The sequence below is a fragment of the Poecilia mexicana genome, unplaced genomic scaffold (assembly GCF_051168715.1).
Source record: "Poecilia mexicana isolate PSO_F unplaced genomic scaffold, ASM5116871v1 scaffold_4, whole genome shotgun sequence".
Classification (NCBI taxonomy): Eukaryota; Metazoa; Chordata; class Actinopteri; order Cyprinodontiformes; family Poeciliidae; genus Poecilia; species Poecilia mexicana.
The window spans coordinates 17,528,430-17,551,001 of record NW_028263373.1 but is presented as its reverse complement, the minus strand read 5'-3'; the positions used below and the strand labels follow the sequence as shown (position 1 = coordinate 17,551,001).

Genomic DNA, 22,572 nt, shown 5'->3' with positions numbered 1-22,572 from the left:
GGTTGATGTCACGGAAGAGAGCAGTTTTTAAAAAGGTTGCCATGATGCTGTTATTCTTACTAAACATTGGAATTTCAGCCAAAATTGTTGCAACATCATTCATTTGTGTAACTTGTTAAGCTTCCTTTAAGCTGAGAAGGAAGCTTATAATACACCAACTTTCATGGAAAAGTTGAGCATAATTTCCATAACTGTGTCAGAATATAAGTTTTTTTAATATACTGTACATATAAAAGTCTACAATATAAGACATGCAGTTAGCAATAAAACCTGCCAAATAACAGTAGAAAATATCAGCAATTTTAAAACCACATACATAGTGGTTAACTTGAACAGTTTTTGTTTTATTTTCATTTTATGTTTATTCATGGAGGTAAGACATATTTTAAACAAGCTGACAGACCAACAGGAAAACAAAGTAAGTTATTTTAAGTAGAATTTTAAAAGAATCGCGGCCATATTTTAGACACAAATGAAAGTGTTCAGATTCACAGCTTCCCTATTCAGCATTATTAGAAATACTTTTTCACCTCAAATGCAGAACAAAAATGCCTTACTCTGAATGGCAGCAAAGGTCTTAGCACAACACTGAAATGCAATACAACAATAATAATTTATACTTCAACCAAATAAAAGATTGTGGACTAATTCCAACGTCTTAGCAAATCCTGTTGGGACTGTGGTCTCAGGCAGAGTACAGGCTAAGCAGCAGGCCCATCAGAATAAGAAGCAGGCTAGAGTGAATTCTTCCACTGTGGCCTTCGAGTAGCTGGCAGTCTTCATAGGGCTCTATGCAGGCGGCGTAAGCCATGACATGTGGAATGTAGCTCTGTTCCTGAACTCCGTGGAAAAGGTGAGACATTGGTCCTTTGGCAAAGATGGCCACATCGTCTATACCATGGGTCTCTGAATCGAGAGGGACTGGAGTCTGCTGTGTGTAGTCATTTGTTGCTGTGAGAGAAATGGAAAGGTCTGCATTAAGTTTACATTTTCTCATACAGAATTGGCAAACCTTCCATTGTGTGTGTGGATATTTGAAGCCTCAGAAAACATACTTGGAAGTAAAACATTATCTAGCAGTGATAAAAATGGCCATAAATCATCATTATGTGTATCTTATGTCTTGACCTGACTGAAATGTTTATTTGAGTTTACGAGTAATGATGATATAATTAACAACTGAACTGAGTCAAAAGCTGAACATACAGGTGACAAGGCTGGCTTTACTGGAAATAAGTAAACTTCAATTTTTGCACTTTAAATTTTTCTTCTAGTACAAATAGTCTTTAACATGTTGCCTAGACAACTGGTAAATGGCTTGTTTTTGTAAAGTAGCTCATCAAGCCCAGAGGATTCTAAAACACTTACACTAAATTATTATCACTAAATTCACCCTTTCACACACACATTCACTTTACTGGTTAAATTGACTCTTGTTTTCATGTTGTTTATGTGTATTATGTAAAATGTAACATGTCAGTCTCTTAGGCAAATCTGTTGGCTTTTCTTTTTTTTTTTTTACAAAAATCAGCATGTACTTACATGAAATTGATTCATTCATATCAGGGCGAGTTCCATTGACTATCTGATAACCTGGTCCATTGCCATAAACAGCAGTGGTAAAATGCTTTTTGTCCGTGGCCAGTCCACGAGAAACTCCTGTGGATTGCAGAACACATCGGTATTTTGTTTAAAAATACAAATTTTGGACATTATGTTACTTTAACTTTGATATAATATGTTATTTTCTCATCATATATCTTACCCAAAACGGAGTTTCCTCTTGCAGAATATCCTCCAAAAGCAAAGACATGGGAGTGGTCAGCAGTGACTACAGTCAGTGTGTCCATCTCATTGGTGAGTTCTGCTGCTCGCCCGATTGCACGGTCAAACTCTACAGCTTCGTGGAGAGCTTTTTTAGCCCAAGTGGCATGGTGACCATGATCAATTCTCCCCCTTAAAGTTCAAGAGAAGCACACTGACACATAAGCATGACAATCCCATTTGTCTGTTTTTCTATTTTTATTTATTTATTATTTTTTTTTAAAGATTTTTTTGGCCTTTATTGACAGTTATAAAACAGAGAGTGAAGTGGGAAAGCATATCGCAAATGTCTTAAGGTTGGGAATCGAACCCAGGACGGTCTGCGGTCTTTGTATGGGGTGTATGTGGTCTTTGAATTGGGACATTTTCACAAGTTTTTGGGATGGACACTAATTGTTGCAGAGAGTGGTATCTACTGCAGGTACAATATTAACTCATTATGTTTTAACGGAACTTGACATCAAAATTTCTAAGCTATCTCTTTAGGTAAATGGTAGCTCATTTAAAACTAGCTAACGCCACTCATAGAATAATTTGTGTCTACAGGTTTAAATGCAGATTACTTAATATTGGGTTTATTAAAAACAAAATGAGGTAATACATTGATAAGAAGGGGCATTGACACATAAATCTATGCAACAAAACTATGCAATTATACAAACTTCAAAAGCAATACAAAGAGAAAAGTTTTTTTGAATTTTGGGTGTGTATCATTATACTTATCTTCCACAAACAGGAAATATCCTTTGGGATTCTTTTGGAGAATCTTGATTGCCTTTTCTGTCATCTCTGTTAGCGAAGGGTCCATAGAGGTATCCCGCTCCAGCTCGTAGCGACAGTCTTTGGGTTCAAACAAACCTGAGAGAGAGGACATTTCTTAAAATATAATTTAAAGCTAAATATCCCAATAACACCCCTACATTGAAGTATGGTGATGGCAGCATAATGCTATGGGGATGTTTTGCAGCAGCGCGAACTAGCAGTCCTAGAATGGTCAAACCAGACTCCAGACTTGAATCAAATTTATGGAGAGATGTGAAAATGACTGTTTAGCTATCCTCCATCTACACAAAACTGGCCAGAGAAAACATTTAACCAAGCCATGGCGTTATTTTATTTTGGTTTAGAGTGCTTAATAAGAACTTACCTAGGAGGAAGTCTGTTTTTCGAGGATCGACAGCATCAAAATCACTCTTATTCCAAACATATTTAGCATTCTACAAGTTGAAATAACAAACAGATGAGTAAAATTTGAAATAAGATAAGCTGATGTACAAAATCCAAATATGTTTACGCTACATTAGAACACCATACTTCAAATCAAGTAATGTAGATGTAAAATATTAAATTTACCTTTTTGTTTTTAGCCCATTCAACAATAAGATTTGTTCCATCTTTCCGGTTTCCAGTCTCAGATGGGTACTCTGGGTCCAGTGTGTCTTTTGGTAACATATACTTACGACCTCCACCCAGAATGACCTGCATTGAAGAAGATGACAAAGGTTATAGTCATTTTTAAAACTATTAAAATTGTGTTTTCGCTGTTCTCAGTCTGATGTGATAGTCTAATCTTTAATGTCGTGTTTTTGCTGCTATCAGCAGAAAATCCTTATAAAAACAGAAACAAAGGCTTGAAAACATTGTGACTATAGAATACGTCTAAATAATCAATTTTTCTTGATGGACTGAATTAGTGACATAAATGAACTTAAAAAAAAGATTAATAAATAAACTGAATTAAATTGATCTGAATTAAATAATATGAACATGAGTGAGGAAGGAGTCAAATAATACATGAAGTATTTAAAAAGCATATAAGTCAAATTGCTTAAAGCTATGTTGACATTTGGTTTTGTAAACATTTCCATTACTATCCAACGAGGTTTATTGCATTTATTGACTCGATGGACATCGCCATAAGGAACTGATTCATAAATTAAGACTCACATCTATCTCTGTGTTGTGAATCAGTTGATAAGCAATGTCATGACAGCCATTTTGGACAGCTTCTTTAGGGAGGTCAGAGTCAGAATACCAATCTCTGTCTGCAGAGTGAGCGTAGCTTGCAGCAGGTGAAGCATGTTGCACTCTCGTTGTTGTGACAATTCCAACAGATTTTCCTAAAACAAACATGGTAGTTGTCAGACTGTTGTAACAACAATGTTCTTAACATTTTGTCAACATTTCTACAAAATTAATTTACAGGGTCATTAATTTGCTTACCTGCCTTTTATACTGCCTCACGCACACTAAAACTAATCTTCTTGACAAATTGATATGGTGGCCAAACTTTGTAGATAATGGTGCTTACCTGCATTCTTGGCACGGTGGAGAATTGATGTGACTTCATTGCCAAAAGTAGCATTACAGTTACCCAGTGGAGTGGCAGCAGAGACTCCAAGGGTCCCATAGTTGGCTTTTACCCCACATAAGTATGCCGTCGCCGTGCCGGCACTATCTGGCATCTGCTGGTCTACGTTATAGGTCTGCAGGAATCAAATATTGGAGAAAAACACTGTGGAATTAATATATTTTATAAGTATAATGAAATGTACAAAGAATCAGATTCAAATAATTCTGGATTATCTAAAATGCTTTCAAATGTGAAGACATTCAATAGAAAAACAGTCAAAAATAGAAATTGTCTATCAAAGGCTTGAGAGGGCCCATGACAAGCTCAAAGTATGTTTTCCAACTGTTAGTTACGTAGTTTGATGCACAAAATATTTGGAAGGGGGGACTGCAATCACCATCACCAGATCAGACTCTTATGTGATCATATGCTGTGTTTGTTTGGCAATATTTTTTATTTATTTTTTTTTACAAGTTGTCTGCTATGCACTTGATTAAGACTACAGAAGGTCAATGAATTCTCTTCAGATCATAATGTCAAATTTGGAGTGTGTAGTATACAGAACACACCAAGTAAAACCATAAAAGATGGGATGTATAGTAACACTGGCCCCAGCAAAATACCATCAAAATATCAACATAGTAACTTTATGAATTTCTGACAGTGTAAAAGGCTAGATTTCCTTTGTTCATGGAAAAATATTATTTTCAAATTTTAAAAGACATTAAGATAAATTTGCTTCACCATTAAATAATGTGTTTCTTTTTATTTTAGATATATGTCCTGAGCAGTCAAAATGTGCTGTCAGAGAGTGCTGACCTTAGACAGTGCCAGGTGGGGGAATGTATCCATAACCAAACTTCCCTCCTCTCCTGAATTTCCTTCCAGCTGGCCTTTGAGGATCCGGGCAGCTGTCACTGTTGGTATTCCCATTCCTGAAAGCAGAATCAAATGCCGCCAGGTTTGTGAATCTCATAAGACTTGGCTGATGTGGAAATTTAAATGACAGTGAAAGAGACACACAATCACAGACAGTGGGACGTGTGTGAAGTATGAAATCCACCATTATTAATTATTCTTTCAGAACTGAAAACTTTATTATATCAACATAAACTAATGACTTGTTGTCCAACAGTTGAACTCCAGAAATTGATTGACAATGGGCTAAATATTCACAATTCTTTTTCTCTGCATTTTAAACGTACAATAAAATACTGGAACCTTCTTCTGATTCCTCTTTATACAGAGTTGTCATCTGGTAATTTACAAGAGCTTATTTACAACGTGATTTGTTGTCATAAACATACCAGATTGCAGAGTAATGAAGCGTTACTGATCAATCGCATGCCCTGATAAAGCCCTGAACATGCCACAATCAGCATGTTTTCCAGGAAGGAGTGGCTTATGTTGTGATCAGAACTCTATAATGCCGCTGCAAATTTGCAATTTGTGCACAATCAGAATTATGACCATGATATGATGATATGATATGATGTTGGCTGAAATCCAATTATATATAACCAGTAAGTGCAGTCTGTTTCTTTATAGCATTCTTTAGTAATATTTAACAGCAAATTGTTACATATTAGAGAAACCTGACTGTCACGTCATCTGAGCATGGTGGACTTCTCACCATGCTTAGAACACCATCCAGCATTTTATGGTATCACTTTATTTGCATTGCCTTTAGTTAAAAGGCTCATGAAAAAGTGGTTTCCCAAGTCATGCTCCCTCAGTTCTGTTAAACATTCCCTACTACCTCAGAAAAACAGGATTTCTGTTTTTCTGAGGTAGTAGGGAATGTTTAACAGAGGTTCATTGCATTTGTTTTGGAACGCAATATATGTTTTTTATTGGACTGACAAAATAAACGGAGGTAAAAGAAACAAAACCAGATGATCCAGGAAAGGCTCCTTAATGGTAGAAAAGACTCACCGTCCCCCAGGAACAGGATGAGGTTTTTGGCTTTGTGCACATTAGGCTGCACATTCAGTGCAGTGTGAAGGGCTTGTTTCGCTTTGTTGTTCCAGTATTCAGGATGAAGTTCTTCCTCTGTCATTAGGATAAACACATCAGGATATGATACAAGTATTTATTTATAGAATAACAAATGGATAAGGATGAATGTTTAATCAAACTGATATTCTATGGGAAGAAATATTAAAAAAAGCAACAAAGCTAGAAGTCAAATATGACCTTGCAGAGTTATTACATGTAAATACGTCACATTCTTTGTTTACAATTTTTTATTTTATTTTTTTTACCTGAAAATCACTGTCATTGTATTAAGCCATAAAACAGTTTGGTTTATCGATATGTAATGTCCTATATTTGTTTTTCTTTGTATTAATTACAAGCGTCATATTATATTTCAGCATGGTTTCCGCAATTTTTAAGAACTCTTCTTAGTTCAATATTTAATAGGTATTCTTACCGATAACGCACAAAGTCCTCTGAGTTGATACAAATATTAATAATCCAGCAAAAATGAGGTTCTGTGTCTTTGCCATTGTGTAGGCTGCAGGTAAATTAACAAACCTTTGCTTGTGAGTTACCTCAGCTCCCTTTATACCTGCAGAAGGAGCAAAGGGCACATGGGCATGCCATGCGACGTAGGAACAAGATTATGCTTAATAAGCAAGAACACGCAGGTGGGGAACTGTCCATGACTCACCCAAAACATTCTAATAGTCAGACTCTTAATTTTATATTATAGTTTGTCGATGAAATCAAATGTAATTAATAAAGTTGTATGTTGTTTTATTTTAGTTTTTATGGCAATAAGGCAGCCAAAATGGCATGCAACTGTTTTTTCGACAATAAAAGTGTAAGCATCTTCTTTTTAACTCATCAAGATTTTTATTATTTATGGCTTGTTACTTTTCTGAATCTTTACAGAGTTGTAGTTTTCAATTTAGATATTGTGCTTAGTATTCAGTATCAGATATCAGTAAAGTATTAATCAGTTTAGTACTAATTGATGGCACAAAATATGGAGTTCTTATTAATTCTTAATTGGTTCCAATAAATGCATTACCAGTTTTTGAGCTCTGTAATGATATTTATTCCTGTAAAAACTCACTACAAATGATATGTGTTCCTGGTTATCTCAAGTGCATACAACAGAAAACTCTGGTAAACTTTGACACACTATTAGTTTCTTAGAATTTTATCCTTATCATAAAACGTGCTATCTTTTATGTATGATGCCTTTAGTAACCCCTTCTTTCTGCCCCCTGGCAACAGCAACTAAGAACAGACTAACTCCTCCCAATGAACTCGATTCTGCAAAAAAAAACTTTTTGTTATCAAACTCATCAAAAAGGTTTTGAGTTTTAAAAGTGTTGGTGTGATATTGAAATACCTGCAATTGCAAAGTAACATAGTCAGTGCCTAGTGAGTCTGTGCAGAAAGAAAATTTTATTTAATTTTATTTTAACAGTTCATTACTGGGTAGTTTTATCAATCCATTTAGCCAAAACCATTTTAGGGCATTTGTGATCTATGTGGCCCGAAATAAAAAACAAAGTGTTTAGAATAGGGTTCTATTCTAGAATATATGCATGAATGTGTATCATGTAAAGGTCTGTGTTTTGTTACGGTTTACTTCATTGGCAGTATGTATATTATACCTGTCCTATCTCTCACTGAGCGAGGGAGCTAGGCAACAGAAACCCTGCAAGGAACAATCAAACATCTAAAATGGAACAATAAATATTGTCCTGTACTGCTGTGTAAGTGGTTTCCATATCACAAAGTAGGCTGTAGTTCATTCAGTTTTCTTCATTCTGGCACAATATTCTGCAAACAATTTTATATGTTACAAAATAAATGTATGTGTATGAACACACACGGGGCTGCTTAGATGGGTGATTAGAATACAGACTAAAGATTTTAGTACCTAAATTCTCTTCTATCTAGTTCAATGGGATACATTTTTGTTTGTTTTTCTCGGTCTATCCATTAAAAATAGCTTAGATTTAGATTCTTTATTATCATTGTTGAGCAAAGGACACCCAGTTGTCCTCTAGTACAATGTTTTTTTAAAAGTGGGGGCCACCAGGGGGCGTTATGGGAGTTTCAAAGAAGATGGAGACAGAAGATAGAAATAGCCTTTATTGTCCCACAAAGTAGAAATTCAGGGAGTTTTTTTGTTGCCATTTTCATTTTTCTGATTGGCTTCCAGTGACATTCATCAAGTTGCTCTGCTCCTCAGGCTAGAAATGGAAAAGTTTCTGACAGAAGAAAAAGACAGAAGGAACCTTCTACCAGCCTTGCTGTGGTCACTGCTGCAAGAAAACTAAACTGTCGAGATAAAATAAATATTGATGAGATTAATATTAAAGTATTACATATTTCCTAGTCAAAAGAGGGGATTATGGTGGATTTTTTTATCAGGTAATATATTCAGCATCAGATTAATGAAGTCATAGTACCTGACAAAAAAAATTCCACAACAGAACTCCTGAGGCAGCATTTATGATAAATGAATGCAGTAATTATTGAATAGTAAATACAAGTGAGAAAAAAAATGTTTCAATGTTTCTTTACATATATTGTTGCATTACTGCATTGTATATGTATTGCACACATATACACTCGTGCGCACGCACTCACACACACTCATATATATATTTATTTATTGACCATAGGAGACCAAGTAAGATACGTTTTATATTGGCTCATCGAAGGTCATTTAATATTGTAACAATGCCAAAACAGCTCACAGTTCAGGTTTAATTTACTTGATCAAAAGTAAGTTAAACCTGAAGGAAAAAAGTCACTTTTTTCAGGAAAAAAGTGACTTTTTTCAAGGAAAACATATGTACGTTCTCCTTCAGTAAACGTACATATGCCAACAGATGTACCACAAAGGGCCTCCAGCTTGGTTGTTGGCTTCAAGTTATTTGGAGAAAAACTTATGCACACAGTAAATTTTTATTTCATGTAAGTCCATGACATAAAATAAAGAACTCTGAAAACATCTCACTAAATCATGAACTTACAAGTCAGTGCAAGTTTATAGTCTGTTTGAACTTGTACATTGATCAATTGGAATGTTGGATGAGTTATTGAGTCTTTAATCGTCTCTCGAAAAACTGTTTCAGTTTACAAAAGAATAACAGTTCATCTTTGCATATTTTCATGTGAACAAGCTGTCAGTGCTCTATTTTTTATTGCTAGGCAGCTTAGATTAGTTAACACTTGCGTGCTCAAACTTGCATTGTAAATCTATGGCAAAAACACTAGTGTGTGTGGATCATTACCACATGATCCAGGGAGATTTTGGTAATAAATACAGTACTGTCAGTGTTTATCCATGCACTCTGATTTTCCAGCCCATGCACAAAATGGGCTTGTTGGCATATTTACCTGAAAGCACTTAATCCATAATCTTTGTTTTACTGCATGCAAATAATCGTAACAGTTCAAATGTATGTGTGTGGATGAAGGTCATCTTAAAAACCAAAGAAGGACAAGCATGTTGACCAAAAGGCCTAAATGTCTGTTCACACACCCAGCTGAGGAATGGCTGTGATGGTGAGGAGGGCAGTTTCTGTATGGCTCCAAACAGGCTGCATAGGCCATAACATGTGCTACGTAGTTCTGCTCCTTTACTCCATGAAACAGGTGAGCCATGGGACCTTTGGCGTAGATGGCTACGTCTTCTCCACCGTGTGTCTCAGCATCCAGTGGTACAGCGGCCTGCTGCATGTACTCCTCATCCACTGCAAGGAGACAAGTGCAAAATGCAAAAAAATTAATACGTTAAAATGAATGTAATGTAATACTTCTATGAGTGTCCATTACATATAAAGCAGCAAGCAGCATTTTGTAATATAAATATTGAACACATCCACTTTTTTCCTCCCTAAATGTAGTTCTAATTGCCACATTGGCATGAAATTCACACCGTATTCCCAACACCCATATCCAAGAAATCAACAAAAATTAGTCCATAAATTAGGTTATTAAAATAAGCTGGAGTGAAGAAATAAGAATTAAACAGAACAAAATACGTATAAAAAGCATAGAAAATCAGGACAATAGTTAGATTTTATCTGTATTCCGAAAGCAAAACTAACATTATCAGTGCAAATTCTTAACCTGTTATTTTAGTCCTAACTGATGACCAATGTTTGAGTGTTTCAGGGAGTCCTAATTAGCTTTTTTTTTTTTTTTTTATAAAAACGATAACTAATGCACTCAACTGAAAGACATTCTATACAGACTCACTATGCAAAACTCCACTTCTGAAGAAAAAGTGTGTTTAAACTTGTGAAAAGTTTTCTATACAGTTTTCAAACAAGCCAATTAAATATTAAGAAAATATAGTCTGGTCATATTAGATCCAAACCTGTACTCATTAAATATCACAATATATGAGAAACCACACTGCACAATAAGTTCACAGTTTCAGATGTGAAGTGTGAAGGTGTGACCATCATGATGTGGGGCTACTTTTTTAGCACATGGTACAGGCACACTTCATGTAACTAGCAGAAAGAAAGAAAGGGTAAACCTTCCAGCAAATTACTATAAGAATCTGAATGAAGTATATTTCAACTACCCAATGATACCACAGTAAAGAAACTCAAGTGGTCTGAGGGTAAAAAAAAAAAAAAAACACAGCTGCCTAGTCAATCAATTTAGTCAAATCCAACTTAAAAAAAAATCTATGGGAAGACCTAAGCAGAGTGTATATAAGAGCTCACCAGAACTACAAGATTACATAACATACCTGAACAACCTGAACAACAAATACAGTAGTTTCTCTATACAAGACATTTTGACATTGAGATTGTGTGAAAAAAAGTTTGTGTAACCCTCTTTTTGTGACTGACTCCTGCTGTGAATTTCATGTCAATAACATAATTAGAAATACATTATTAAAAGTAGAATGTTTATGTGTTATGTATGTATATATATATATATATATATATATATATATATATATATATATATATATATATATATATATATATATATATATATATATATATATATATATATATATATATATATATATATATATATATTATTTTCCCCAATGTTCCTTACAATATGAAATAAAATATAACTGAAAACTGAGTATCCTAGATTTACTGCCCTTGTCGTTAAGACTTTTTTTATTTGTTGTTCCTGCTTTTGCACTAATACTGTAATTACCTTTGCCTCATACATTTTTTTTTGTAGTTTGGCCCATAAGATAGGGTTTTCCAAAGCTTCCATAATTTACTCAAACAAAACTAATTACAGCTTTCCAAAGCCCCAGAAGATAATTGAAGTTCCTTTGATGGAAAATGCAGAAATAGTGCCTGACTTTTAAAATACAAGAAGCACATGTTGGACAGGAAGTGAGATAAAGTATTTTGAAATTATTATGATTAAAAATAGTACAATCTTTTCTACACTTCAGGTAAAGTATTTTTTTTTTCTGTAGAGTGGCACAGATGGTTGGAAAAGCATGCTGGTGCCCTTTTCTTTCTTGTTGCTTTGTAATTTCACTGCGTTGCTGCGGATAAAAGCATCAAAGTGCACATGTATTTCTTTTGCAATGCTTCCTGCCTCTCCAGATGGATACATTTTAAAATCAAATTCCATATGCAGTTGGGTTCAGTGTATAGCTATTAGACATGAAAACTTGTTCCAAAAAGTAATACTGGTCCATTTAGAAATGGTGAGCAAAACTTAGGGCTATAAAAGGTATTCCGTGAAATAACTTAAAATGCATGTGTATTTCCATCCTTCTCAACGTGTCACAAAGACATGCAAATGTAGTTTAAAAGTTCAGTTACATAAATGCAAAGGGTTATGCGGGAAAAAGAAAACAGATCACAATGAAATGAATGCATTATATTTCATCTTTGTTTTTCAGACAAACTCAGGCATGAGTCAGCCATAACCACATCAGTTAAAACTGTCTGTACACAGATCAGTAGAGACAAGCAGCTGCATCTGAAAACCATTAGCCTGGACTCACAGTAATCCACCGTTGTGATGTTCCCTCTGGTTCCATTTACATGCACATAACCAGGGCCATTGGCATAAAGGATGCTGGTAAAAGGCATTTCGTCATCTGCTTTCTTTGGCGCCAGACCTGAATCATTGCGTGGGAAAGTGAATAATGTTTGTCATGCAAGGTATTCCTCGATACTTACATATGCTTTGACGTCATATTGAAAGCAGATTACAATGAACTTGAATAACCTGTACCCAGGACTTTCTAGAGCTAAGAAACCCAAGAGTAGGTCAACATTTTATAGTCTTCAGCAAAAAACTGTGTTGGTCTTACATGTTTTTTTGTTTTTTTTTGTATACTTTCACACAACTTTTAATATGAACAGCATTAAAGTAGCTATTCTTAGAATCATACCAAAAATGGGGTTCCCTCGAGGTGTGTTACCACCAAAGGTAAAGACATGAGAGTGGTCCGCAGTTACCACTGTCAGTGTGTCAGACTCATCGGTGATTTGTGCTGCCCGTTCAATTGCACGATCAAACATCTCAGCTTCAGTTAGTGCCAGTTTTGCAATGCCATCGTGGTGTCCATGGTCAATTCTCCCTCGTAATACAACACAGAAAAAACAAATTTCAACAACTGCACATGATCATGCACAATCAGGATTCTGTGTTATTTCAGGTACAACATTGCAGACAAGTGCTTTCTTGAGCTCTTGTTTTGATTTTACTTTCAACAACAATCCTATGATACTCATCTTCCACAAACAAGAAGTATCCTTTTGGATTCTTCTTGAGGATTTGAATTGCTTTTTCGGTCATCTCCACAATAGATGGGTCTCGTGTGGTATTCCGGAAAACATCAAATCTCATGTCCTTTGCTTCAAAAAGACCTAGACCCAAATAAAAGAGCGTGAAATCTCAGCATTATGAGATTTACAGTTGGATACAGTAAAGACTCAGCTCTGTTTAGAAGCAATAAAGCTGTGAAAAGAAAGGCCACAGGGGAAAAAAAACAAACATTTAAAATAGGATCAGTGAGAAAGTTCAAGAGTCTGAACTCCTCACATATCAGAGGACAACATGATAGTAAGATAATAAAGATTGTGTACTCTTGGTAGCTGCACCTGGATTACTGTTAAATGCATCATCACGCAAGAAATGCACCCTTGAGTCTTTATCTCTATAGTTGGACCTGATAATGCTTGTTAAAAGCAAATTTACTCACAACACATGACTGTTTTAAATGGCTGTAAAGATGAAAGGTGATACTTAGAGATAAAGATGTTATATATTACTTGCACACCCACCCATCAGACGATCTGTAGTTCTCACATTTATCTCATCAAACTCCTTCTTATGCCAGACATACAGTGATTTCTTGTTCTGAAAAACAAATCCATGGTCACACATATATGTTAGTAGCAGAAGTCCATAAAATGGTAGGTAATATATCAAGCTAATGCTCTTTAACCCTACCGGTTTAGCATTCAACCACACGTCAATAAGGTTTTTCTTGTCTTTGCGGTTTCCCTTACGAGAAGAGGAGGTAGGATACTCAGGATCCGGAGTGCCTTTTGGTGTCATGTACATCCTTCCTCCCCCAAGAATCACCTTTAAGAAAATCACATGGCAAAATGTTGGTGGAGGCACTTTTTAAAGAATTTATCCGTACAGCTTCAAAAAATACGTGGTGTACAACATGCAACATGTACAAGTTCTAAGTTAGAATCTTTTCAGTCTAAACGTCTACAGGATGAAGTAGAAATTATTTGGCAAGCTAGGTCAAGCAAAGGAGTAGCTTCAGGAAATAAAAAAATATAATTCATTTTTAAAATATATATGGGAGGTAGTTATAACTATCCACATGTGTGTGATTAAAAATATTGACGCAGGGTTTTGCTTAAGGTGTTTATTAAAGGATCCGCATTGAAGTAACTGACTGCTCTGAACTTTTAGTAATCTTACAGCAACATTTGCTGTATAATGTTTCTATTGAATAAGCCAATTTGTTAGCATGCCTGTTGTTTCAAGTATTTTAAAGCTGAAAATGAAATTAAATATTCAGTGAAAGCAATTCAGTCACAGCTTGCTAGCATAGATGTTTTCTCAAGATGACAATAAAAGAGTAACATGGCTGACCGCATTAAGGGTACGCAATTTCAGCCACCATAAGTCCTTCCATTTAAAAATAATATTGCAGAGACCGTGCTACCTGAACTGGAGGAAAAATTAACAGTTACCTGCTGTTAATTTTATTTAATGTGACTGCTATTGACTTTAACACAGGGTTTGGAGATCAGAGATTTGCTTGATGTTTCTACATAGCCTCATGGTACACTCTATAGATTTCACATTGTCTAAAAATTAACTCTGCCATATGCTCAGCAGTTCCTACACGCATCCAATGTCACCATAATTAATCAGTCTCAGAATATGTTGGAAGATAATAAGCTGTTCTTTCATACATCAATGTCAAAGTTGGTGACCAGTTGGGTAGCGATATCCACACATCCATGTTTTTGAGCACTGGAAGGAAGGTCTGCGTCGCTGTACCAGCTGCGGCTGACAGAGTGGGCATACGCTGCAGCTGGTGAGGCATGCTGAACACGTGTGGTGGTCACAATACCCACTGATTTACCTGCACAACCCAGAGAGACATACTCAAATCAGAAATATATCTGTTTTTTGTTTTATTTTCATAAATGAACAAAATGACCACTACAGAAGTGGACCACTGCAGCTATTCCTGTCCACTGCATAGAACCAGAATAAGTGACACCACATGCTTATCGGATGATTGTTTAACCCCACACATTTTTCATCTTAAGTAAGTATGGTTAATTTGTATCTTGAGATAAGAGTGCAGTTTCAACTGGTTGACCTTTCCAAGATGAAGCACACCCACTGTTGTCAGTGATCTACTGCGTGTACCTTGGGCTTTCGCACGTCGTAGTACTGAGTAGACCTCATTTCCAAAAGTAGTGTTGCACTCATAGGCCACTGCTTTAGCGCTGAGTCCAACTGTCTTGGCGTTGGCCTTCACCCCACAGTGATAGGCAGTGGCCGTGCTGGCGCTGTCCGCAACCTGCTTATCCACACTGTAGGTCTTCAGAAACAGAACACAATTGAACAAATAAATGTAAAGTGGACACGGTCTAAAAATACACCCTTGTATGATTTATCAACATTTTTTAACACGCATTCATTGTTTTCCAGTGTCCTTTTTTATTATTTTATATTAACCTTCATATCACCAGGAAGATCCATTGAGATTTTAATTTCGAGTTAGCTCATCCTAGTGGCGTTAGCTCTAGCTATTATAGTAAACACAGTCGATTACAAGCCGGTCACGTTTGTTTCAGCAGATATCTCATATAAAACGGCTCATGAAACCTTTGAGGCCGTTTTATGGTTTTGGGTTGCCCTCATGACCTCCTCCTCTTTGAATTCTTGTTTTTTGTTTGTAGACTTGAACCACACTTTAACATAACCACGTCTTCTGCCTGGCATGCATTGTGCAGGTAAAAAAAAAAAGAAGGCAACCTGCTTATTTGAAAAATATAATGAAGATATGCAATCTTCGAAGTAATTGTGAGTTCTTATGCAGAAAACACCACCACTTTTAGGTCAATAAGTAAATTCTAACATTTTAAGGCCAATATGCTTAACTAGTCATGGATCCCTTTAAATAGATCTCTTTCATTTTAAAGTACTTTACAATTAAGGTGCTGTAAAACAGCAACACAGCATGAATTTGCACTAAATATTTTGAAATGTTCAGGATATGTTTTTGGAAATACAGATCTTTTTGCTTTACTTTTAAGACGATTCAGAACAAATATGCAACTAATACAATGCAACATAAGCAATAACAGCACCTTGTGTTGACACCAGAGTCTCACAATAATCAAATGTTACTTCTTCTTGGTAAAGATCTCCAAGGTCGAGTAAATAAAAAATATATATGTATATTTATCACAAAGATTTAATCTGTCATGATTGTGGGTTGAGACAGCAAACTGCAATTAATAAATACTCAACCTCTCCATAATGCTCAAGTTACAATAATTTAGGGATTAAACTTGCCCAGAAAGCGATGTGAGACCCAGAATTTGTGATCACTACTTACAGCCTATTGTCAGCATTTTAATTAAAGGGTGAATTAACAAAATCCTTTAAATCTCTTTCAGTTTTGTGGTTTAAGAACTTACGTAGCAGTGCATGCTCATTAAAAGACAAGATGCAACATGCTGTTGGAAAGCCAAGTGCCACTTCTGTTTTTCATCTTCTCTCTCTTTATTCATAATGAACAGTGCAATTTTACTAAGCAGCCAAAACTAAGTTGGAAGATTTAAATGCATGCATGTGTGCGCTTAAAATTTAGCACAGCTCTCTCTTCACAGTCTCATACTCAAAGTGTGTCTGTGGTGGTAAATAAGGTAAATTACTTCAGATTTTCCATTTGCAAAGCTAAAGTTTTACCATTTCTCTTCTGTGAAAGTGATTAGTATTCTATTATGGAGTTTGCTGGCTAAAGCAAGTCTGAATAGTAAAATTGCATTTATGCTTTTGCATGCTCACCTTTAGTTTGTCATTTTAAACTTAGCAACCTTGCAGTTTTCCTGAGCTGTTTCAGAGGAGAGGGAAATGAGAACACTAATGAAGCAGTAACTCTGGAAATATTGTGAGATTTTCCAGCCAGCTCACAAGTAATACCTCTGGACAATCAGGGGATGTGAAGAACAACGTTGCCAATGTTCCACTGTGTAGTTAAATGTGAGTTGGTAGGAATCATGACTTTACTTATATTTATGCTGCTCTTTTCCACTTGGTATAGCAATGGTCAAAGAGCTTAATGCACAATTCCTGGCAAACTGTTAAGCACCTTAAAGAAACATAATTTTAACTAACTTTTTTGGCTGATGAATGTGAATAAGTGGAAAAATGGTTATAAAGCAGCAAGAATAAAAGATGACTGAGCTTTAATGGCTTCCTTGGGAGCTAATGGACAATGTGTTTTGAAAGGAAATACTAGAGTTCTTTGCTATTGGAAATGTCAAGGAAACTCCTGGTTATTTTAAACCACGGACATTTAATAAAAAAATATGGAGTAAGTGAGTGTGGATAACCAACTCAGACAATTTTTTTTCCTTCCCTTGACTGAACTACCAAAGCGTCTAAAAATAGTTAGAAAAAAATACCTGGGACGTTATTTTTGGATGAGCTGTAGTTTCAGTAAACGTCTCACAGAATACTGTAATTGTTAGAAGGTTCCCCTGGGAGTCTGGCAGACTTAACCCAAATCCTTCATAATTACTCATTCCATCTTTCTGTCCCAACTCTTCAAAGAGCTCAATGTGCTCCAAAAGGTCAAATCAGATTCAGTAGGCTGAGATGAACTACACTGTGAGATGCAAAACAAACCGTTTCAAGATTATGTCAGGGCTCAAGTCAAGGTGTGCCTGAAATTTGAAAACCATACGAAAAAAAAAGAAGAAACAAACAAAAAACATATGAAATAAGTGTTGCCATTGTTGGAGCAGATTGTGGTACGCACACACTCTAGAATTACTTTTAAACTGAAACCAAAGTTTCAGCCAGAAAAAAGGAGATTAACAGAAGTTAACCGAATCATGCCAAAAAGTAGTTGGTTTCTTTTACAAATGGGTGTGCCGACTTACTTACAAATATTAAAGCTTGGTGATAACACCTCCTAAGGATATTTTAAACTGAAAATTTTAAGATTTTTTAAAACTTTTTTATCATTTCTATGTCAGCAGTTCTACTTTGTGTCACTACCTTAGAGAGGGCGACATATGGGAAGGTGTCCATGGCCAGCTCCGTTTCTTCCCCAGACCCGCCCTCATTCTGACCTCGCAGGATACGTGCTGCTGAAACTGTAGACACACCCATCCCTGCCGAAGGATGACAGACAAATAAAGTTCATTTTTATGTCCCATCTGCTTTTCTCATCTTTGTTATCTCAAAGCAATTACATAATTAATCACATATTTTGCCAGCAATGCTTCTGCATTCATCGCCCTTTTGACATTACATAAACTCACAGCACATACTGTGCAGATTATCTGCCACCAGTTTGATAATATGAAACAATCAATCACAAATTTATGCCGCTACCTTTGTAACTGCTTCTCTAGTTTGTGTAAATACTAAAAATATTATGAAGATGTAAATCTCTAAAGAAAACATGCAACTAGCAAAATCAAATTTTAGATAAAAAAAAAAAAGTCTTTCCAGATCAAAATAGCACTCTGTTGTGATGGAACTAATTTTACCTTAGTGAATTATGTGAAACAGTTAAGGGATTTGCTCTATCTTTGCCCGTTTAAACGAAACAAATCCTAGCTGAGTTAAGGCAGCTGCAGGAAATTTAACTCAAAAATCACAGTCGTAAAACTTAGAACAGGCTCTGGGCACAGCAGACAGGGGAGATGCACAAAGAAAGCTGAACCCGACCACCCAGAAATGTGACTGAGTTTGATTTAAAACAGATACTGCAATAGTTAACTGGAAAACTGTTCTTTAATCCATGTGCCTTTAAACAGCTTCTCCTGCAAAGATGAATTTAATGCCTTGTCGACTGTAAATATAAACACACAATAAGAATTTCTATCCAATCCAGATGTATATGGTCTCCTTTTCACTGTAGCTGACTCTACTTGGGAGTGCCAGAAGACAAGGCTAACATTTCAGCATTGACTATAGAAGTCAGCAAACACAACACAAAGGTGCCCTTTCAAGTTGGAAAATATAAAACATTACAATGCAATTTCATTTTGAACTCACTTATGTTATGTTCTTATGTTAATGGATCGTTCATGCACAGGCAAAAGCAGTTGTGGCCATTGCCATTATACTCTTTACTCTTTCACCAGTAAACGGTGCCAATAAATGTAGCAATGGACCCAAAAAGAAATCAAAATGATCTACAAGGAACATCAAAATACTTTATAAATGTGTTTCAAGAAAGAAAATCTAAAAGGCATACAATAGACATCTGCTAATTTATTTTTATGAGACCAAAGCCGTTTCCAAGGGAAATCTACTCTTTAACCAATAATCAGTAAATGCATATGTGGTATTTTGAACCTTTTCTCCAACTTCAGTCAACCAAACTGTCACGCTTTATTACTTGTAATCTTTGAAGACTATAATGTATTTCGAGCACAATATGTGTTTTCTTTTTTATTTTAGCACATTTTTTGGATGGATGGATGGATGGATGGATGGATGGATGGATGGATGGATGGATGGATGTATGGATGGATGGATGGATGGATGGATGGATGGATGGATGGATGGATGGATGGATGGATGGATGGATGGATGGATGGATGGATGGATCTTATCACATATTTTCTTGGAAAATATGTCTACAAAGCTATAATTTTCCTCTCATGAGGTTTGTTGAATGGAGGCATGACTTACAAAACAGCTAAAAGCAAAATCCTTCATTATCTTGAGCTGTCTGACAGACACCTGACAGCCATTTGGGTTCATTTACAACTTTATCCACCTTTATATATATAAAAAAATCATTTCCATCTGAAAAAAAAACTAGCCTCAAGTCATGATGCTGCCACCACCAAACTTCACTGTTGACGTGTGCTTTTAGTGATGTTCTACATTATGATTACGTCAAACTTACCTTTTGGAATTGTGTCCAAAGGTTTAAATTTGGTTTCGTCAGGCCATAACTGTTTAACAACTGATTATTTTATTTGAAATTCCGTGTTTCTGTATGGAGCTCTACTCCTTATTTCAGGCTTGAAGGATACTTGACAAAACATCCAGTTTTTGTAATGCCCTGTAGTACTATATTATCTCCAGCTATTGAGAAAATCTTCATTTTGCCATTGTACAAAAACATTTCAGTATTTTTTTTTTGTTTGTTTTTTCCACCCTTCTTCTGATTGATACCTTAGCACAATCAGATATTTTGACCTAATTTTTCATTTTAAAAAACAGTGTGTATACTTTTAAGAGCCCACTTAACAATTTAAAACAGTGGGCAGAGTAACGGAACTGTGTTAGTTGCATTACCTTGTGACATTACTTGCCTGTTCTTTGAAAACCGAGGAAGGCTTTTGCTTTGCTCCAATTTCAAAAATAATTTGTAGTCATCATGAGAAAAAGCCATTACTGTCTTATCCCACTGTCTTGAGAAATGTCAAGTTTTATTACCTTCAGGCTACGACAAAATTTAATTATCAGCACAAAACGTGGTGGTCAGAACTATTTATTTGTAAGATGCATCCTTCAATAACTAACCAGTAATCTATGATGACACTGGTGTTCTCATCAACCCATTAACATGTAAGCATTTTGACATTAATGAGTTTTAAACATTTGACATGAAATGATTTTCTTGGTTTTGAACAGTATAAAAACTTAGTTCAGATATCATAAATAAAGTAATTTTGCACAAAAAGAACATTTACCTACCATCGCCAAGAAATAGAATAATGTTTTTAGCCCGGTGTTGTCGAGGATGGAGCTTCAGTGCAGCATCCAATGTTGCCTTTGCTTTTGAGTCCCAGTAGGAAGGGTCCTTCTCAAGTTCATGAAAGCCTGTTCAAAAATAGAAACATTTTTAGAGGTTAAGAAATATAAAACGGAGTGCAAGGGCAGCATATGTGCATAAACATTTATTTGAGACATTTTCTGACATGTTGATGTTTACTTTGCCCTAAGACAAACAAGAACAGGGTTTACACAGGGAATTAGCATAAACTGCCAACACAGTTAAAATTCTGTCCATTCATTCTCACTAAGAAGCTTCAAGTCGGTGAAGTTAAAAAAAAAGAACATTCACCCAGAAAATCTTTAGAACAACGGAAAGTCAAACAGAAGGTCCAACACTTTACATAAACAGACCGACACAGGCAAAAAATATCCTCACTCAAGGCTTTGTTCATCTGCAGAGACTTTCCATGACACCCACACACCTGAGCCGTGACCATGCCTTCATGCAGTTCTCAACAACACGTCTGCCGTCACAAACCCACACTTTCCAGCTTGTGGTTACCTGCTTGTATGCTCTAGTCTGCCCGCAAACACTACCAATATCCTGACCCTGTCATCTTCTCACCTTGGCTGTCCATAGCGGCCAGGCCTGCAGGCATCATGATGAGGCCCAAAAGTATAACCTGAAAATTGTTGGACCCGCAAAGTTCCATCAGCATCCCTAATCCAACCTGGAGACTGAGGAAGAAGAAGAAACAAGACCAAAAGGCAGAGACTGTGTGTGGCTGGTGAGACCTCCAGTCCTCCTTTATAAAGCCCCGCTGGGGTGTGTAACAAGGAAGGGCCTTCGCCAGCTCATAGGCTCAGAGCCATGAAAAAAGGGAGGAGGGGGTGAAATCTAAGAGAAGGAGGAAGAGACAGAGGAGAGACAGAAAGAGAATTTGAAAAGTTAGGACCACACAAGATTTGTGTGGCATTTAAGACCCTCGGCTCACACTGATTTCCAGAAATGCCCGAACTCTGGTTTACTATTTTTGAGCACTGAATTAATTGTGATTTTCCTACCTTCTCTGGTTTCTTGCTCTATGCATGATAGAGATCTGAATTAACTTCTGATGTGGTAAAAGTCCAAATATTCTAGCGTTCAGTAATCTACCTAACTGTAAAAGAAAAATTGGGCACCCAGTTTATGTTGGCATCCAGCGAGATATAAATCCTAGCTGGGCTCTTTCCATTACTTGCTCCGTCCCCATGAAAAGCAGTCTAAGGGAAGAAAGAGGGGAATTGTCCAAGCTATTCTGGAGAATATCACAATGTGCTCTGCTTTTAAGTCAGTCGGTCAGGTTTCCATTTCTCCCCCTCTTTGAATTCTTCTGCAGCGTACGAGACCCCAATATTTTCCTCTTTCTAACTCATCTTGGCAGTTTTTTTCTGTGGCAAGTGAAGCATTTTTCTTCTGTGAGGTAGTGGAGCTGACTTGCAAAAACAAAAACATCTTCAGAAGTGAATTTATGAAATGAGGTGAGCTAGGCCAAGCTTGTTTCACACAGTGATGGGGAATCAAATTCCCGGTGAACGCCTTTTTGCCTCGCGAACCCACAAGACTCAATCTTTGTTACGTTTCAGAGCTCCGGAGGATCTTTGCTTTTCTCCAGTCAGTCATGTATTGCCAGCAGGAGTTTCAAGTCAGTCACATGTATCTAATCAAGGCTGCAATAAAATCATACAAGGAATCGGGCTGAAGAAACCACGTGATGTTGCCCACAGCAGATGAACTGAAAATACCAGCAGGCGTGTGCAAAAACCGGAAAACCTGCGCAGGCATGTTTGTCTGCTCATTTTGTTGTACAACTCTGCTGTTGAGTGAGAATATAGACCGTTTTGTCAGATTCATTTTCATGTATGACAAGTGTAAATACCTGGCGGCTGTTTCTCATCTCAGT

The 22,572-nt window shown here is 36.3% G+C and overlaps 2 protein-coding genes across 2 annotated transcripts; both read right to left on the bottom strand.

Annotated features, from left to right (window-relative positions):
* Positions 1-361: 361 nt before the first annotated feature.
* alpi.2 (alkaline phosphatase, intestinal, tandem duplicate 2) lies at positions 362-6,760 on the bottom strand. The gene is made up of 11 exons (XM_088005281.1): positions 6,612-6,760; positions 6,113-6,229; positions 4,997-5,112; positions 4,136-4,310; positions 3,772-3,944; positions 3,178-3,303; positions 2,972-3,041; positions 2,544-2,682; positions 1,766-1,956; positions 1,543-1,659; positions 362-951 (listed from the first exon to the last, which is right to left on the bottom strand). Exons 1-11 carry the CDS (start codon positions 6,685-6,687, stop codon positions 686-688), a joined length of 1,566 nt encoding a protein of 521 aa, XP_087861407.1. The 5' UTR covers positions 6,688-6,760; the 3' UTR covers positions 362-685.
* A 1,518-nt stretch (positions 6,761-8,278) lies between these two features.
* alpi.1 (alkaline phosphatase, intestinal, tandem duplicate 1) lies at positions 8,279-21,430 on the bottom strand. Its single transcript, XM_015011459.2, has 11 exons — positions 21,255-21,430; positions 20,609-20,734; positions 17,942-18,057; positions 15,074-15,248; positions 14,608-14,780; positions 13,619-13,753; positions 13,450-13,525; positions 12,898-13,032; positions 12,555-12,746; positions 12,162-12,278; positions 8,279-9,906 (listed from the first exon to the last, which is right to left on the bottom strand). Exons 1-11 carry the CDS (start codon positions 21,346-21,348, stop codon positions 9,632-9,634), a joined length of 1,614 nt encoding a protein of 537 aa, XP_014866945.2. The 5' UTR covers positions 21,349-21,430; the 3' UTR covers positions 8,279-9,631.
* Positions 21,431-22,572: the final 1,142 nt, after the last annotated feature.